The following is a 20761-nucleotide window of genomic DNA, read 5'->3' on the forward strand; positions in this document are numbered from 1 at the left end:
CATGGATATCATCCAGTGAGCAGGGTTGCGACGCGCGGCTCCGTGTGTTGTGGTGCGAGCGCTCTCTGGCCCGTCGCAAGAACTTCAACTGGAAAGAGTGAACCTTGTTTGTAGTCCGTGTTTTATAAGCTGGGCACTTATTTTTTATGAACAGCATCTGGACTCTCAATAAAACAAAAGTTTCCATCCTTCACGAAGCATTCTGAATTTTTGGTGCATCATAAAAAACTTCATTACAATGAACAAGTGTGCGTTCGTTAATCTGTAAATACTCTGTAAACTAATACGGATTTCATGTATACTTCTGCATTTTTAATCGCTCAATGACACCAGTCATCGCTCGATTACCACGCAAACCAGTGACGTTACGTAAAAAAACGCTGAAATGCACTTACAAAAGTTGATAAAGCAGCCAAAATAAGACTAGTTTATTTCCAACACAAATTTTACTCTAGGATTAGGAAAGCCAGAGAAAAATTCCAACGTTAATGAATGACTAATCAGGAAATTATTTCCTTTATTTTATTTATACAAAAAATTTATTTTCTTTCTATTATCTTGTCTATAATATCTCTATTATCTTATCTATTATCTTGATAAATTGTTTCAGCATGGCCAGGAATAAATAACTTTTATACTACTAAATTTTACAAAGAAACGCCATTAAATGAAAATTGAACGTAATATTTTATTATCGAAATATTTTACTGAAATGCTGTATTGTACTAATTTTATTCAGCTAAAATTATTTGCCATTGCCTTTATGACTGTGTCACAGCAGCTGCAAATTTTATAAGGAATGAACGGTATTGATAAAATTGTAAAAAAGCGGAGAAATGAATAGAAATATGTTATGTGAGGCTAACACCAGCTATATCTTATATTTCAGTCGCTAAAATTACGGCATAACATTCAAAAGTAACCAAGACATTACGATCATGTGAAATAGCCATGAAATAAATTTATTTCAAAAGTGAAAATAACGAAATGTTGCAGGACGAATTGAACGATTCAAGGAAAGTCAAGTTATAAGCAACTGGTGTTTTCTGCTTATTTCTTGCTGCTGAGTTTGGAAAAATGCTCAGAATCCAGTGATTACATTACCGGTTTGTAACCTTTGGACATCAAAAACGAATTTTTTATACATGAATGCTCGTTTCGCCCATGCATGCACGCTCGATACTATGCAATTTGGGAAGTTAGGTCGAGGTGTAATTAAAGCGGCTCTCTTTAGAGGAAAATCTTGTACAGCAGAGTCGGAGTAGTTTATTCCGTAGACTGTTTATATAACTACGCGATGTGGGTGTGATCATCAAATGGCTTTCGTTTTCATCGCAGTTGCCTCGGACACCGAAACGAAATCGCAGAACTCCTGCCATGACTTGTCGTTGCACGTGACTGTGCCGAACGGGAAGTGAACTTTTGTGTGGCACTAGCCTACATAATTCAATTTATTATTATTATAAATGAGAAAATCGGAAATATCTAAGCAAATTTCTTAAAGCAAGTTTCTTTTTATTCCGTTCTTTTATATGACTTGAAGTAATTTTTTTTGGAGATACGCTATGAGTTCACTCTGATATATTTGTGTCTGCCTACAGTGTTAAATTCCTTACGCCTCATGGTGCGCTGGAAACCATGCCCTATTTCTACACTAAAATGAACATCAAGTGACAGTTTTGTAACTTTCAAGCAGTAAATATTCCAGAATTATTTATTCCATTGGCAGTTTTGGAGTGAATATACACAAAGGAAGTCCCGCCGCCAAGATGAGCTATGAAATACTGGACTTCCAAGACGTAAGTTCTAAAATTACCTTAAGCAAGCTATCAATATCTATGCACGACTATATGTTAACAATTTCCATTTAGTTCATGATAAATATATACACACGTATAATTAAATAGAAATTTGAATGGTGAGTTGTGAATATTGAAGGTATTGCATGAATATTTTCAATTGCAAGAATGTAATCTAGTGTGTCATTTTGGCATTCGTCTCTTTTGATTTGATCACTTCGTAAATCCATGAACATTAATTAACACCTAGAAATATCTTTCGTCCAGACAATATTAACATTTCGACAGCTTGGTGAGTGAATGTAACAACGAGGATATTACGGGATGACCGATTTTTGCTCGAAACGAAGAATTGATGTTCAAAAAGAACATTGATATGCTGCATAAAAATTAGACGAGTCACGCATTTTACATTTTAGGGCGAATATAAGATAGAGGAAAGATAATGCTGGAAGAAAATGTGATATTGAATTGTAAAATAAATGTAGCTCCATAGAGCGTAGCATTCACCATGAACTTTATTGCTGATGGTCTCACAGTCCGAGGCAATATTAGAGGAGCCTATATTTCGTGAATAATTAGACGAAGAATGATGATTCTGACGAATACACTATATAAGAATTGATTTACTTAAAAAATACTAAACATGCTTAAAATTCAGACTAGCATATTACTTTTCTCATAAAATGACGAGTTTTAACGAGCAAATACTGTTCGCCAATACAGACGTAAACTAAGCCTACAATTAATACAGAAATAAACAATTGTTTTATTTTACTACTTTACTCACACAAATGTGAAACACGAGACCTAAATATATGCTGACAGTGCATTTAAAAATACCGTCGAATTGCAGCGCTGAGTTCAAATATTCGCAATGTTTAATTTATTTGAGAATTTTTCTCGTAAATCACAGATAAAATCTTCTGAAATGGACTCGCTAAGGACTCTTATGTCAATAAACTGATATAAGAGTAGAGCTTTTGAAAAAAAAAAAGATTAGGAATCACAAACTTTTTGGCGTTTGTTTCAATAGAAAGACATCATAAGAAGAAATTACGAAAATTGAAAATAAAAGAAACGTGAAAACAGATAAAGTTTTCTTTCATACACTTGTATCTTAACAAGTTTTTTCATTGTAATATATTTCAAGTTTAAGTTTACTCAACAGATGTTCGCATATTTTATGTTTGGCTTAATTTTAAAGCCAGTGATTCTGCGAAGCGCAGGTGCTATTATGGTTAAAAGAATCCTGTGCATTCAGAACAAATGAACACAATCATCGGAGGACCTCGTGTCCCGACATGTTAAACTCTCTTAATTGCGCAGCCTTGCGTTGGGCGCCACATGCCATCCAAATACACAGTTTCCTGGGCTGTTGTACGTTTACCCAGCTGTGCTAAAATTTAATGGTATTGCCGAAAAAAAGACATTGTTATACGAATTTTTAGTTTTATATTCAAATCATTATAAAACTAAGTAGACAAAATACTTTGCTTGTTGTTGAAATTAGTGAATTGATGAATGAAATGACAACATGGGTTGAAATTTTTTTTTTTACTATAGCGTGTAATTATTCAGCTTGGTCTCAGAATTCGCACTCATGAAGAAAATTTTAATTCATTATTTCACTTTCCTTTTAAATCAAATGAAAGCCTGTCGTTGCATATCTATATGCCGACTTCAATCAAATACTCCTCGGTGCAGATTTTTTTTTTAATTCAAAAGAAGTTGAAGTATCTGTGTTTAAAATTTAGAATAAGCAATGAATATTTCAACGCTGCAGTTTGAAACTCTCCATTTCTTTATCGGATTATTCCACGAAGATTTAGTGAGGATTTAGGACCACACTGGAGTTGAGGCGACTCAATCAAAAGAGATGAAGATTCAGTGATCGTGTTCGGCAGTCGGCTGACTACACTAACTGCAAGAGGCGCACTTGTACGTCAATGTTTGAACTCACTAGAGGTCTCTAAACATGACTCACTGTCCATTGCAGACTTGTTTGACCTCACGACTTGTCCGTTCCGCCCTCACTTGACTTTCCTTCATAATTGGACTTCCATGCGCGCGCTATTTGCCATGCTTACTTGGAGGTCTCCTAAATAAGACTTCGAGTTCGTGCCTATGAAACAGCGCTGATGGCTTGAGCAGATGAACCAGGGTACACCATCGCAGCCTCATTTTGGCTTACCGCAAATTCGTACCTGACTTAAAAGAAGAAAATCAATGCTTCCAAGTTTGAAATTCTGTGACTAAAATTTAATGCGATTAGCTTTGATCCTTCAATTAATAGAAATAAATCATACGTCATGATTTGGACCCCCAAAAAATATTTTTTATATGAATGCAATCTTAAATTACTTACTTTTTCTTGTGTAAGAGAAGTTAATTTAAAAGTTCAGGCATGGATTGAGAAATAGGCGTTAGTGAATATCACCCTATACCCTATCACCCTATATTCGTATCTCAGGTATATCTAATATTTAGGCTCTAAGGCCCCATATGCAATGACGTTTCTCAGTATATACGTTGGCGTTTTGAAGTTCCATGCATGCTTGCAAATACTGAAAGCTCGATCTGAGGTAATGAAAACCAAGGAGCTTCAAATCTCTTGATGAGCATCATGCACATGTTCGCAAACTATCTGTCGCGCTCACAATCAGCAGCATCGGAAAAACGATTAATAAATAGAGATTCGCAGAAAATGCACACATACTAAAAAAAGCAGCCATGTTCGATTGATTTTTTTTAATTTCAAGGCTTATTATGGGTTTCATTTCGAGGCACTCAAATGAAAACGACTGATAACTTTATTGACAGGAATTAAGAATGATATTACTTTTTTTGTCATGCATGCCATCTTATTTATTTTCCATCGTCACCTAATTCATTGTAAGGGGATAAGTTTTAATAAAATCCTGAATGGTTATAATGATTCGACTAGAGCTGTAATTGATGGTACCTAAAATTGCAAACCAAACTACCAAGTTTCTTTTTACTTCCTTAGATTTTCTAAAAAATTTAAACTTATTTCTATTGTTCATATGGGTTGGAAGTCAATCTCGTATTTGAAAATAGTGCAGAGTCGCTATTGCATTTCAGGCCTCTTTTATTCAGACTAGTGCTTTGGATGGTCCCCAGGAACACTCCTTGATTACTGTCAACAGGGAAACTATGCAAATTTGCTCGAAAATGTGTGGTCATCTTACAGTACGTAAATCCGCAGCCCTCAACCCTGTTGCGCTGGACCCGTCGAAGGACGGATAATCTTCTATCTTATTATTGGCGTTCATTCAAACTAATTTGTGAACATTAGGCGGGCGATGCGACGAGTCCCCGACATTCCATAACCAAATATGACGTCAAAACTGCCGTAACTAACTCGAATTGATCTTAAGTTTGTGCAAGCACGATAAGTGGCCTAATTTGATTGAGATATCTCCTTAGAAAGTTATTCAAATTATGAGTTAAAAATTCAATTAGTAATAAGCTGCGTATAACTGCTAAGGAACTAATTCTTACTGCATTTAAGAAGAATATTGAGATACATTAGTGCAGTGAGAAGTTATTGCATTATTTCCATTATTGATAACTTTTCATAAACTTATTAAAACGAAACGTTTGCTCCTGATTATGTACAACTTGTGCACGAACGTTAATCTTGTACAAGCACCTGATAATTTTTGTGACCTAAAAAAGAGTAACATAACTCCTATACCAAAACTTTGCTTCGTTCGTTCGGTGACAAGCGCAGAAAAGCGTTCGTTCGCCGTACATATTGCACGACCGGCCGACCATCTGTGTCAGACGGTTAGCCTTCCTTGTCTCGCTGCGCCTCCATTAGTCCAGTTCTGAGCCACAAGGTCATCAGCAAACAACAGGCTTAACTTGGCCAAGCTTAAACAAGATCCATTCACATATTCCAAGTTATTTAAACACTTGAAATATTTTAACAACACTGCTGTTTTGCCTGAAAAAGGCCTTGATATATATCAGTTTTCATATTAAATTCTAGGTTGATCAATTCTGTGTGTTGAATAACCACCTGTAATTGCGACGGCTTCGATTCTTGATGAAAAATGTGTGAACGCGACATCTGCTGCACAAGCTTCTTCTTCGGACCTGACCTGCACTCGTTAACACCTTCCTTTTGTTCCACCGCGGCCAAGACCTCACAAAAAATTTGCTTTTAGCGAGCGAAGCAACTACAACTGCAACGATCAAGAAAGCATTGAGAAAAAGAGAATGTAAGGTTGAGAAAAGTTTATTTGATCGAAATAGCGAGCTGTTGAAATGTTATACCCAGTAAATAATGGCTTTAAAAAAAATTAAATTCATAATGTCAACTAAAAAGATTCAGCAATTAAGGCAACAAATTTCTACACTTAATTGACTAACACTGCCCAAATATTATGAAGCCTGAGTTACTATGAAAAATCTAGCCACTCACACTTATACAGCTTCAAGAGCTTTTGATAGCCATTCTACCATGTAAGTTACTGGAACGAACATATCCGTCTAACTTTGAAAACCTTGAGGGTTGCGTGATGGTCTTCGTTCGTATCTTATTTTTTTTTGTTTTCGATTTGAATAATTGATTTAAACTCATACTTTAGTATTAAATATTATCAAAGAACGCTTTCAATAAGCTATTAAAATATTTTACTCGCTTCGATGAGTTTAATATTGAAAAAGCTGCAGGAAAAAATTAAAGTCGACGAAAAATTTAAAATTCGTTCCAATTTGTGCATGGGAAGTAATAAATTATCGCTCGAGAGGTAGTTAATTTCCAGATATAACAATCGTCAATTAATAGCGATTACTGAAGACGAATGGAGTGCAACAGGTCTTGCAACTGCAGTACCTTTTCTTCAGAGGATGGAAAGCTGTGCTAATCTATCCCTGTTCCGAGAGCGTCAGGTAATACGATACTGCGGCTAAGTCGTATAAGCAAAATCCTTGAGAGTTGTAGCACCGGCGAGAGAAGATCGAGCGATCAGACAAGCTTGCTTAACGTTGGCGCAAGTGTAAGGCTCCAAGACAGGAAGGCTGCCTGACCTAGCTTCCTCACTTCTGCTGTAATACCTCGAACATCGCTACGTCCTCAGAACTGAATTAAGGAAATGTGATGAGAGTTGTTAATGAGGTGAATGCTATGCGCACTTCTTCAGTTGAAGCTGGACGAGAGTCTGTTCTGCCCATCTTTTGATCATGAAAATTTTGAAGCGTTAGTTAATGCGACTCTTTGGCAGCACTTTACAGGTCGGAAACTCCTCTCCCATTCAGGGAATTCAAACCGGAGTAAAAGGAAGAAACGTGGCTGGCATGCAAAAGGCCGGAGTCAATGTATATATACACTTAAGAGTGGCATGAATATGAAACGGATGATTGACCAAGCAGAATGAAGTTCCTACACTAAGAGGTACACATAAAGCAAATTCTGCTGTAAGGTGGTGGTTTTAGGTTTAAGTTACAAAGTCATAAAATAACGAAAAAATATATTTTGTCAACAAATATTGGCCGGGGATATGAGGTTTAATATAAATGAATAACATAACGAGCACAAAGCCAAGGTGCGATTTCCAGATTATAGAGAAGTAAGAAGATACATAAAAGTAATAAATTTAGTGAAATTTATTATGAAAAATTACTGCACCTGCAGGCATTTATCCATGGCACAGCTAATAATATTTGAATCTACATCAAAATACACCCCTCATACATTTCAAAATAAAATTATGCAACTTAAGACAGTCTAGAGTTCAATACACAACTCGATTAAGAGATAAATCAGGGAGGCCAGTTTTTCTCATTGAACAGTTCATGAAGAGAAATCAATAATGGAAAGAATGCAATAAACTCTCATTAGAGCAGTTCAAGAATCAGTTGAGACGAACGAGCGCGCACCATTTACATTAACAGCGCGATAAGGAGACTTCAACGCTGCGTAAGTAGCAATCCTTGAAGCCTTGCTCTCCGACGGCGCTTATCGCCCAATAGCTCGCCAGAAATCATCGGAAGGCATCAACGTTGCCATATTTTACGGTCCACAGAAGTGCATTATAAACCTGATTGAACGTACAATTTGATTCCCAATTATTCGTTTAAATTGTGGCCATTAAAAGGTAATCGCGCGTAGGTTAGGTTACACCGCTCTAATGTTCTTGCTCTCAAATGTAAATAATAGAATTTCTATGCTCGGTCACTCCTAAAACTGGTCTGGCGACTTACAACAAATAGTAGGAATACCAAGAAGACGGTGGCTGTTAAAATGGGCTATATTCCCTAAACTTTGTCCTCATGTCTTTGTTCTAGACAAATTCTGCTGCTTTACGATTTTCTTAATGAGAAGATTAGTCCAGCCAATGGGGTCAAACATTTTATGTGGATACTTCTAGACATTGTTAGTCTATGACTCCAACTGAGCAAATCATTACCGTTGACCCACATGAGATAGTTCATCTATTTTTTAGCATTGTTTGAAAATTTCATTGCAATGACGAAACAAATTGATAAAGCGATCAGCAAAGTCGGTTTATAAGGTGTGAAGATGATTCTGTTTTGAGAAATCCGACTGGAATACTAAGACAAAGAACCTTGTTTTCACGCAATGAAAACTAGGAAAATTATGCGTACCCAAAACACTAGTTTTGTTATGGTTCTCTTCTTTTTCTATAGTATAAAGCGTAATGATACCGTTCACCTATATACGTATCTGTTCTGAACGATACTATACCCAAGCTAATTTTCATAAAGTGAAGAAGGGTGATGGTTTGAAGTTTTGTTTTGGGATTGTTGTCTCTATTCATGAAAACGTTTGGATGAAACTACTATCCTTTGACCCTTATTTTTCTTTAATCTGTTAATGTGCGTTCTTGGGATGCCATCTACAAATAGTCCTCATCTATTATTCGACGTGATTTAATTAAGCAATGCAATATCATCAGAAGTATCTTCAAGTCTATTACAACGCTGCCTGAAGGCTCACGTGATGCAGACTTAATTGCGCTTTTAATTAATATCAGTTACTTCTGATTATAGGGCTGCTATACTTCTTTTATGACACATCAAACTGGTCTAGAACGGTGATTGGTGGGAAGTCCAACAAAATGAATGGCTTAAACAGTTACTGCGATCATAAATTTTTATTCGTTCAAGAGATTACACCTGATATTTTTGAAGCGTGAGATAGGAATACCAATACAATTTATATTAATACAATTATAAACTTAAACCTGGTAAATTCATAAATAAATAAAACAATTAAACGTTTGTGATATAATCTGAGATGCAGAACAAAACTCTGGTAAATTGGCAGAATTGTAGTAAAATAATTCGCCCTACCGATAATTTCAAAACGTTTGCATTTAAATTTCATTTCATTTTTTCACTCACAAACGTCCAGAAATTCTAAAAAAACAATACATGGTCATAAAATATCACAAAAATTTTTCGATTAGCGAAGAAAGAGAATCGACTATTTGCTTGACAGTTTCGTTTAATATCTGACTACCGCAACTACAATGGTTGCGATCAGTGTTGAGTTTAGTTTCAAACCAAAAATTGAATTCAGATTACAGTGACCAATAAATGGCTGACACGACGACCACCTATGCTCTCGCGTCGTTTACCCTAATTTCACAAATTATTATGGTTTAAACAACTACCTTCTGAAATTGTTGAGTGAAAGGCAAGACGCAAAAATTAATGGATCTGATTTGAAAATCGAATGCCAAATAATGCGCTTCGAAAAAATTGTGAGACAGCAGTAATAAAACATTTATGTGCAGAATTGCTTCCTTAAATTTGAATTCATGTACTAACGTTCGCATCGAAGGTATGATAGATAACAAGGATGTAAAATAACTATATAGAAAGAATATATAGATTTCCAGGTATTTTGCACAGTTGCAACATATATACAGTTAAATGAAAATACAAAATTGAAAGTTTCACTATTCTTGAAAGTTCAGGCCGGTTTTGCACAACTCTAAATTTTAAAATTATAGGGAGATTAATAATTCTTTATTGAGGCTTCTCATTACCAAAAATTATGTATAAATATATTTAAATATAATTGATTTGAGCATTAGCCATGCTTTCATCATTTACCAAAGTAGCTACTGTTATTCTTCAACGGATTATCTGCTTATATCTTCACATTTTTGTTCCTCTTTCCCCCTTCTTGGATATGCAGACGCAGTTCTTTGAGCAACGATTGCCTCATCACTATATCTAAAAACTTTCAGTTTTTCATTACCTCTTCTTCAGCAATTGAAAAAAAACACAGGCACTCTTAGCGGTCGGCCTCTCAAAACTTTTTCTGATAGTTCTCAGTTGTTGATCTCTTCGCAGTCACTCTCAGCTCTTGATCTTCAAGCTGTTAGTTCCATGACCTCTTGTTGAAGTTGTCAGCTCTTCAATACATCTTGAAGTTTTCACTAACTCCAACTAGAGCTTTTGCTTCTCATTTCCACATCTAGACGCTGTTTACTCATCATCATATCTTCTCTAAGCTGTCAGCTATTCATCACCTCTGCTTGTAGTTGTTAGCACTTCATCAGTTCTCCTTGAGGCTTTCAGCCCTAGATAACCTCTAAATAGTTGACTCTGTCAGCTTCTCAACACCTCTTCTTAATTGAAGCAGTCAGCTTTTCATGATCACTCGTTGAAGCTGATGGCTGTTCATCTCTTTTTCTTAAAGTGGTCAGCTCCTCATTACATCTTTCAGCAGCGTATAGCTCATCATGGTCTCTGTTCAAAGCTGTCAGCTCTAATATCTTTATCTTTGCGCTTGCATCCCATCATCGCCTACCATTGCAGCTGTGATCTTCTAATAACTCCATCCTAAGGCTTTCCGCATCTTACCATTCTCCTGAAGCCGCCAGATCCTCATCACCCCTTCCTGAACTGTCAGCTCCTCGTCTTCTCTTCTTGAACAGTCAGCTCCTCATCACCTCTTCTTGAACAGTCAGCTCCTCATCACCTCTTCTTGAACTGTCAGCTCCTTAATCTCCTCATCTTGAACTGTCAGCTTCTCATCTCCTCTTCCTGAACTACCAGCTCCTCATCACCTCTTCTTGAACTGTCAGCTCCTCATCTCCTCCTCTTGAACTGTCAGCTCCTCATCACTTCTTGAACTGTCAGTTCCTCATCTCCTCTTCTTGAACTACCAGCTCCTCATCACCTCTTCATCAACTGTCAGCTCCTCATCTCTTCCTCTTGAACTACCAGCTCCTCATCACCCCCCTTAAGCTGCGAGCTCTACAAAGGATGTGGCGTCTATGGAACAGGTTACCAAGAGCGCCGCCGATACGCACGAATTATTTCCCCCACTTTCGCTATCTTTCCAGTGAGAAAACTTCGACTTACGAGCTCCGGCCGAGCGGTTGTGCGGCATAGAATTATGACTCGAGTGTCTCCTTCAGACTTATGGAGCTAATTTATCTGCGGTGAGTGCGAACAAAGAGACTTACTGAGACCAACTCAGAAATGGACTCTTTATTTAAAGTGGAAAATGAAAGTAATGGTGGCGAGGTTGCTGTTGCGGGTCAAGCTTCACGGGAATCACAAAAGCCTGTAAATCACCCTAATACTAGGGTTCATTGAGAGTTTGTCTCGTGCAGCGTAGAAGTAGTTTTCGAATATTCTTCAGCAAATTTTTCTCCTATTACTTTTCCTGTAATTTACTAATTTTTTCTGTATACTTGTTACTTATAATGATAAAAATTTTGCACAGGCCAATTCGAATGTTTCAAATGATACGAGATCAGCATACATCGATTTGATGGGACAACGTGGAAAAATACCTGATAATACGATAGTTATTGTCCTCGTTATTATTTCGATAGTGAATCTAGTTAAAAATTTAAATCCGATGATTTAACATGAAAATGTATAGCATGCCTTAAACATACAATCGGAAAAAAATACAACGGAGCCAAATTAAAGCCTATCCCAGGATTACATGTACGACGTTTTCTTAAAGGACTTCATAAAATTCTTTGTTTATGAACGATTGATCGCACCTGCAGATCATTAGGAAGAGACGGGAGCCTTGAGTGAGTTCGTTTCGATCGTTGACAGAAAATGCAGGAAAAAGCGCCGCCAGGCACGCGTGTTTCAAGGAGAAGAAATTAATCTTGTGGGCCTGATGGTCCTCGTCGTCCGGGCCGGGTGGCTCTCTCCTCGAGGTTTAACGCGAATTTGGCTGTTAAAAAATAAGGTGCGTTGCAAATAATTTTGTTGGATTTCATCCATACGTGAGCTGAATGTCAGAATTAATTTGATTCGATTCATTCTAATGCCTCTCTCAAATTGTCTTCAACAGCATGTGAATCGAAAAATGCAATTTAAGTTTAGCATATTTGAAGAAGTGTCTTCGGATAAAAAATATTTTGCCATCTTACATACGATAAAAGAATTTTCGACCTACATTTTTGCTGCATATCACTGTAATGAAATTAGTCGACGAGAGAAAACCTATATGAGTACGTTTTATTGATATCTAAAGCCAATCGTTAGGCGGGCGTACAAAATTTAACAATATTTAGAATTTTAGAACGTTACTGCAGCATCGTTTCACGGTGCGCTGCTATAAAAGCATGCATTAAGAAATTGCCTATAGAAAGCAGTATTGCGTTACATGAAGCAGTATCGCGCTGCATGAAGCAGTATTGCGCAGCATGAAGCAGTGTTGCGCTGCATGAAGCAGGGTTGCGCAACATGAAGTAGTATCGCGCTGCATGAAGCAGTATTGCGCAGCATGAAGCAGTGTTGCGCTGCATGAAGCAGGGTTGCGCAACATGAAGCAGTATTGCGCAGCATGAAGCAGTCTTGCGCTGCATGAAGCAGTCTTGCGCTGCATGAAGTAGGGTTGCGCAACATGAAGCAGTATTGCGCAGCATGAAGCAGTATTGCGCTGCATGAAGCAGGGTTGCGCAACATGAAGCAGTATTGCGCAGCATGAAGCAGTCTTGCGCAGCATGAAGCAGTCTTGCGCTGCATGAAGCAGCATTGCGCAACATGAAGCAGCATTGCGCTGCATGAAGCAGCATTGCGCAGTATGAAACAGTATTACGCAGCATGGAACAGTATTGCGCTTCATGAAGCAGTATTGCACTCTATGAAGCATTATTACGCAGCATGAAGCAGTATTGCACTGCCTGAACGCGCCGACAATAAACGAGTCGGTGCAAGGGAGCACAAAAGGAGCAAACTTGGCCAGTCACCGCAGCGCCATCAAGAGCAGTAAAAATAAGATCACAAGTAAAGAACAGCGCGTATTAGACGCATTCCTTCAGCTTAATCACGCCTCGAGAGAAATAAGAACTCTCGTACACACAGTTATTATCTTGATTTAATTTGGCTCTGCCGTTATGGCTGCCTGCCTAAACATAAAAACTACGATAAAGATCATTACACATTAATAATTAGTATAACATTTTAAACGAAAGCTCACAACAATAGTTATATGACAGAGCAAGCAAGGAATTTTTGGTTCGTCGGTCCATATCACATGGTTTTGCAAGTATTTCTTCGATCAAAGCGAAGGTAAACCATCAATCGAGGTGAAATTGAGAATATATAAAATTTTAGTGAGTTTTAATGGCCAGTGTATGACTTAACGCTACACGAATATATCATGAACTTGCTTCATTTTCAAAGGAGATTGCAAGGTTACATATCTTAAAATCCGCAGCTCCATTATTCATTGCAATAATAGCTGCGTGCCTTCAATTCACTTGGACGAAAATATATATTTAAAAACATTTTTTCTGCACACACAACGTTCGCAATACGGATTGCAGCGAACACATTTTGCGCAATGAAATTCATGAACTGAGAAATCTGCCATGCAAGACTTCGTAATTAAATCGTGATCGATGAGCAACCTTCGAGCGCATTTCTATGAGACTATTAAGCACGCGCGGCCGAGACACAGACGTCAGAGGAACCATATTTCTTCGTGTCAAGGGTAAGGCCAGACCAAGCTACCCATATCACGTGGCTGGCGGGCTTCAATCGGAGGGTTTAGGAGGGAATTTTCGAGCTCTGAATTTAATTTCTTGTATTGAAGGGGTTTAATGGCATGTACTGTTTTTTAAGTAATTTGATTTATACGGACGAGGACAATTAAACATCAAGAAATGTTATGATGGTGTTAAATTTAATTTCATAAGTTTTCCATTACATGAAAAAAGATTGACTATACATTACGAATCTCACTTCGCGTCTTCCGTGGGAATCCAGGAGCGCGTGGTCACGAAGTAAAGTTAGCAACAGCCTCGCTTGTTTGCTTGACTTCTAACACATAACAAGCTAACGTTGAAACTGCTGTTTTGTATTCTAATAACAAAAATTTTCGTTAAGGTACTCACATTTCCTGTCATTTTGCGCAGAATATATAAAATCTTTTCAAATAATACAGTAAACTAATGACCAAAAACATGATTATTGCTGCAATTCACGTCTGAATCGTATACGTGATATTAACAGTTCGATTATGCGCAACTGCCACTGTTAAATAATAAATCATGAAATACTGTCAGCGATATCATTGGCTCATAAACAGAAAGCAACAGCCACCGCAGCTGCGGCGAGAACACTTTAATGTCGAACTAACTACACGGAGACAAGGTGTTGTTGCATCAGCGTTTTTACAGCCGCTGCTGCATTCTCGTGAACGAACATCGGCGCGCTGGTCCGCTGTTCTTCTCCACACGACTCAAGCGTGACCATCAAGGAACGAAATCGTAGTACCACAGCCACTTTCTGCTGCATCTCTCAAATCGTTAATTACCCGGGACTTGTAGTCGCGGACCACCCAATGCTTGATTAGAAATACTGATGTCATCGCATTTTGCCCGCAAAGAAGATGGAGAGGCGTAAAAACATTGTCAATTGCACCTGAGGACGGCCGAGATGATCGCTGAATGTAGCGTCACTCTTCATAACTCAAACAAAATTGACAGGCAGGGTCCTTTCAAATCCAAGTACTTGATCCAAGTACTCAGATTCCAATCTGTTTTCTCTGACAATATTGCAACGCTATTTCAGATGATTTTTTAAAGCTTCGGGGCACTCATTTGCTACAAATGGTAACGCTGGCCTTGGTTTCCGCTTGTAAATGGTACTTCAGTGATGCATCATTACAAACATGAAGTTCAATTTGAGCTAAAAAGTGCGAGTGATTTGATTTGTACGACTAAATGTTGTGAGGATATTGAAGATGTAAGACTTTCAAGTGAGACTCGTAACTCTCTATGAAGTTCCTCTATAAAAAAACGTTGGAGTAAAGAGGCCAACATTATATAACATGTTGGCCGATCGTCAATTTTTGACATCGCAGAACTTTCACAGGTAGAGTTCTGAACACATCTCTCAAAGCTCCAATCTTGCACTTCTGCATTATCACACAGCGACCTCGCTGAGATCGACCAGAATTTACCCTACACGCTGCAGGTTACAATTCGTAACTCACTGCTCCAAATTTGTTGATCTTAACCACTCAAATTTCCCAAGCATTTAATAATATAGTGGCATTTGCATTGAAGATGTTTGGCTTGCAGCCGATTCTCGATTTTACGAAATTTCCACTGCTACAGCCAAGTGTTTCATAGACATAACTCGGTTCTCAAGCTTTTGCGAAATGAAGCACTCTCCCACTCAAGCCTTATTGATGAATAAAATGTAGACTAAATTGAATATAATTTCTTAAAGTTTCAAAAAATTAGAACCTATTTTTCCTTAATTTTTCCATTTTTTAAAATGTATTTTTTCCATTACCTTGTAATGTAATTTTTTCAAATTTTTTTTAAATATAAATATGACTTATAACTAACTGTTCTAGCTCGAAATGAATTCCTGATGACGTAAACTTGCGCACATAGCATACAAATTTCATGATCGAAACACGTACTCGTCCGAGGACGCTCACCTCCGCGTCCCGACAAACAAGCGCACTTCCTGACCTGATCACCGACGGCCGTCGCGGCGGCGCTGTTGGTGCGCGACACGTGCAACCACAAATCAATTTCCGCTTAACCTAATTTTTCATCATTCATCAGTGAGGTGGCCAATGGGGTGAGAAAACCAATAAGTTAGCTTGTCAGGACGCTAAAACTCGGGCCTGTAAAACGGTAATGATGGAAGGTCACGTAGAGCAACACCGGAAATGCCCTATTTAGATGATATGAAAAATCAGGTATTCACTTCAGCGCCCACAATTCGGGAATCTATTCATCAAAATTTTCTGATTCTGGATTCTATACAGACAAAAAAGAAAAAAATTTTTAGTCATCTTGGCAACTGTTTAATTTCATCACATTTTCATAATGCTTTCTATTTACACCAATGATTCTACCGGTGCCGGAAATGCTAAGCAAATTTGAGAGCATTAATTGCTGTACCTTTTATGGGACGTCGAAGAAGGGAAATATAGCTGCTGAAATTGCAATTACGATGATTTCATCCGAATGTAAAATTGTGAAATGGAGGAAACAGGAAGCATCATCCTAAAATAATTGAATTTTTTTAAGTTTCATAACAATTTACTTGTTATTGGTACGAGCATGAACAAGATAAATGTAACAATAGGAACATTTTTCAAGCGTGTTTCCACATCATGTGCTAATACTTGCATTTTAATTATGATAATTTAACTCGAATACAAAGATTTTGGCCATCTCTATGAGTCATTTGCATGTTTACAAACTGGCAGCGTTCCAAGTCATATCTTCACTTTTTGATCATCAATAGACAAATCGAATCGTTCAATATTTGACAAAACGCAAGGGATGCCTTTTTTCATTTTATTTTGGTTGAATAAAAAATTATTAACAAATGTAATGTGCATAATTATTCTATTCAAATAAGTACTTGTAACAGAGCATCGGCATCACAATGTACAAAATTTCTGGACACTTCCCACATTAAAGCAGAAATGGAATTTTTGCATGTAATTGCTCATACAAGGCACTTCAATAACCGATGACAACGAAGTGGTGTCCCTAGACTGAGAATTATTAATTTCCGTGAAATACATTTCACTTGCTGGCAGTGATCTGTATCTAAGTTACTCTCTAATTTAACTTAAACCCTAGCGCTTCAGTCAAACATTCGACCATGATGTATGCAAAATTGAAGAAGAAAAGATTCTTTAATTGTACTCTTGACGTTGGAATTCATAGATAAATTCCAAGGTTTATCGAGCTCTTTGATTAATGTACGTTCTTTGCATGGGCGTCAGTGCAAACGTTCCTTGACCGCACAGAATATTCCCGCGTCCAGAGCGCGCTTCTACACAATTTATGTGCACCTTTAAACATGTTATGCCTCCACCACGATGGCAAAGCTTGCATGATATTTTCAGATTGAAGTTGAATACAGCATATCCCCAAAGGTTTAAGAAGGGAATACCTAGCGATGCATAGCCGACTTTTTCATTCTTGACAGATGCCAATTTGGCCTTCCTGTATTTACAATGAGGGGTGCAATCCGCTTAGTAAACTTACTTTCTGCCTGTAAGAAATACTGAAAGCGAAAATAGGAATTGAATCAAACAAACACTACAACATCAAACACTGTTCAAAATCATGTTTAATCATTGTGTTGGTTTTCGAACAATTTTTATTTGGTTACATTAGAACAACTATAGTTGGAAGGTGAATGCAACTTAACTGCAAGAAAATGGGGTCCATAAATTCAAGTGCAGGTAATTAATTATGTCTTTATCAATTGGACAGGCTATGGGGTTGTAAATTCGTATTCACTTCGTGTGTCAAATTCGTATAGGGTTGTAAATTCGACATTCACGGAAATCCTAGAATGTCGTCGTTAAAATTCTGTGCCGCAAATAACAACAATATAAATTTACGTTCTACGAATTAATGTTGCTGTGAGCACAACCTATGTGAAGCCTATATCAAAGTATAAAGTTTCAAGCTTAGAAAAGCAAAAGATAATTCGGATCAAATGCAGGAGGCGTACATTTGGCGCGGCAAAATATGTATCAAAAACTTATTTTCCTCTTTGCCGTAATTTTGAGTACAAAAAAATCTGATTGATCTAGTAACGAGACCATTTTTTCAATACTGCAAATTTCCACCATTTAAAGATCGAAATTAATAATATATTTTCCTGATGTATGAGAAGCAAAAAGTTTTTTTTGGGAAAATATGTGTTAAGGAAGACGCAAATGATGTCTAATAAAGTGACTGTAAAGAGCGTCATATCCACGAGCTGTACTGAATATGACTTTTCTAATCGTATTTCTCTAAAAACATGACCTATTGGTGCATTCCACAGTAAAATATTTCTAAGAATGTGCATTTATTCTTGATGCAAAATTTCATAACATAAAAATAAAAAAAGGTCCTTATTACGATACCATTAATGAAAGTTTTAATGTTCAAGCCCAGAAGTAATCTTACTTCCATTGGGAAGTGATACTAAAGAAAATCGACAAGATGTAACTGGTGGACTAAGATCCTCATATTTCTAGGCATACAGACAAGGGATGCATTTACGAGCTTTGAAACCATATACGCGTTCGATCATTGCAGGACCTGATATAAAATGTTTTATCGTAGCCGCTATCAGGACTTCCTAAAATGAACGGCCTATAGACCACTACTCTGTTACAATCTTCATTGCATCTAAGCATATATTTATCCTACCAGTGTTAGAGCCTTCTTGATTTCTGCCTTCATTAACTTACACGAGCTGAGAATGTAACATCTGCTCGCTACGCAGCTTCTCCAGCTGTTCAACAGAGAAAGACTCAATTTTTCTTTATTGTACGAAGTTCCAAAAGCGCATTCCGTTTCGTTTTTCCCGTTTTGAAGTTTCGTTTTGTCCCTATGCTGTTCGTAGATTAGAAAACTAATATCGATTGCATCTTTCGTAGTCAAATAAAAAGAAAAGGAAGTCATCTCAAGTTACAGAAGAAAAAAAAACGTCCAATATTGTAATCAGCGTTCACAACGACCTAATTAACTACTCAATAGTTTTCGTACCAAGTTTGTGACAGAATTTGTAATTTAGTCATGTCATACAATAATTTTTTAAGACGAAACTAAATTAAACATAGGCCTATCCACAAACTTTTATGGTACTCGTAAGCCTAAGAAATCCTGAGAGCACCATAACTGAATGTCATATCAAGCAAATAGAGAGCAGAAACGCAAAAGATCGAACAGTAAAATGTTAAACAGGAAGCAAGATTATGATTATTCGAATATTATAAAAACCAGTCAACAAGTGACAACCATGTTAGTTCCTAAACGCATCATAGCTACCGAACAAAGCTTACGATTCGTTGGTCACAAAACACTTCAAAGAAGCCAAACAGAGCGTAAGATTCGTTAGTTCAAATATTATGAAAACATGACAGCATAGAAATATATATTAGTTCCACTACCCTGCAAATTAAGCCAAATAGAACATACGAATTGTTGGTATCGACATTCTGCAAACCAGATAATGAGTATGATCATGTTATTTCTAATACCGTTCCTAATATATCATTATAGGCCATGGTATAGGGTCAACACTGCCCAACATTCCAAAAAATAAGAGCGTAGGAGTGATGGGGATGACCGAGTGATGCAGTGACGACGGGAAAGGGGAGGTGGAAAGCCCATGTAATTTTCCTAAAAGGATTGGCGCGGTGTTGGGCTGCGGGGGCTCTTAAACTGATACGTCAGTTTCACTTAGTGCTTCCCGACACGCAACTGGGGCCTGCACTGGTGCTGCTGAGGGCGGTGGTTGTGGTGGCAAAGGAGGGTTGGTCGGGGTATTGGGTTGTGGTGGCCGAGAGGGGGTTGGTCGGGATATTGGGTTGTGGTGGCAGAAAGGGGTTGGTCGGGGTATTAGGTTGTGGTGGCAGAAGGGGGTTGGCCGGGATATTAGGTTGTGGTGGCAGAAGGGGGTTGGTCGGGATATTGGGTTGTGGTGGCAAAGGAGGGTTGGTCGAGATATTGGGTTGTGGTGGCAGAAGGGGGTTAGTGAGGTGGTCGGGGTATTGGGTTGTGGTGGTGAGGTGGTCGGGGTATGGGTTGTGGTGGTGAGGTGGTCGGGGTATTGGGTTGTGGTGGTGAGGCGGTCGGGGTATTGGGTTGTGGTGGTTGTTGTATTGTTTGTGGTAGCGAGGTGGTTGAGGTATTGGGTTGTGGTGGTGAGGTGGTTGGGGTATTGGGTTGTGGTGGCGATGTGGTCGGGGTATAGGGTTGTAGTGGGAGGTTGCGGTATTGGGTTGTACTGGCGTGCATTATCGGGGTTGCCCTGCTGTGTTTGTGTTATAGTGTTGTAGGTTTTAATGGTAGGCTCTTGGGTTTTGTGAAGTTATTTCGACGTTGAAGAAGTTATATTAATACTGTTGCAGGTTGCTTAAGAATGATATGGTTTATGCCAATTTCGCAAGTACGGTGGTGTAGGAGGTCGAATACAGGCCAAGCAATAGTAGCAGTAGTGGTTTCAGCTTTCATTGGGCCGTTAGGCCTGTCGCCTATTCTTAACATTGCAGAACATTCACGGCGTGTTACGATCTCAAACCATCAACTCACTACTCCAATTTTGCCTGGCCTCTTTGTCGATTCTGACCAGAAACTGTCGAACAGAGCTGGAATCGAACTTGTACCTTTTTGTCCCAATTACAACTGTAAACAGTGGACTGTAAGACACCCTGCCCGTAAGACAAGCGTTTTCTTCCGACCGTATATACGGCAACATCGAAGTGCCTCGATTTGTATTGTGCAACCTGCAGTCATTATATACCATTTGATTTCCTTGGATGTAATCACTATTTTGCTTGTTTATTCAAACATTAATTAATTATGTACATCAATGCCCCCCTACCTTGCCTAGGAAGGTTAACTTGTGCTCATTTATATTGTAATTCTCATTTCTGTTGTTTATCTCTGAGATGCTTTTAAATTCGAGAATTGTGGGGGATTTTA

At 38.0% G+C, this 20761-nt stretch overlaps 1 protein-coding gene across 1 annotated transcript; it reads right to left on the bottom strand.

Moving 5' to 3' along the window:
* Positions 1–19512: 19512 nt before the first annotated feature.
* On the bottom strand, positions 19513–20323 carry LOC108666843 (proline-rich receptor-like protein kinase PERK2). Its single transcript, XM_018153776.1, has 2 exons — positions 20230–20323; positions 19513–20063 (listed from the first exon to the last, which is right to left on the bottom strand). The coding sequence occupies exons 1-2, from the start codon at positions 20321–20323 to the stop codon at positions 19513–19515; spliced, it is 645 nt and encodes a 214-aa protein (XP_018009265.1).
* Positions 20324–20761: the final 438 nt, after the last annotated feature.

Source organism: Hyalella azteca, unplaced genomic scaffold (assembly GCF_000764305.2).
Source record: "Hyalella azteca isolate HAZT.00-mixed unplaced genomic scaffold, Hazt_2.0.2 contig10220, whole genome shotgun sequence".
Taxonomy (NCBI): Eukaryota; Metazoa; Arthropoda; class Malacostraca; order Amphipoda; family Hyalellidae; genus Hyalella; species Hyalella azteca.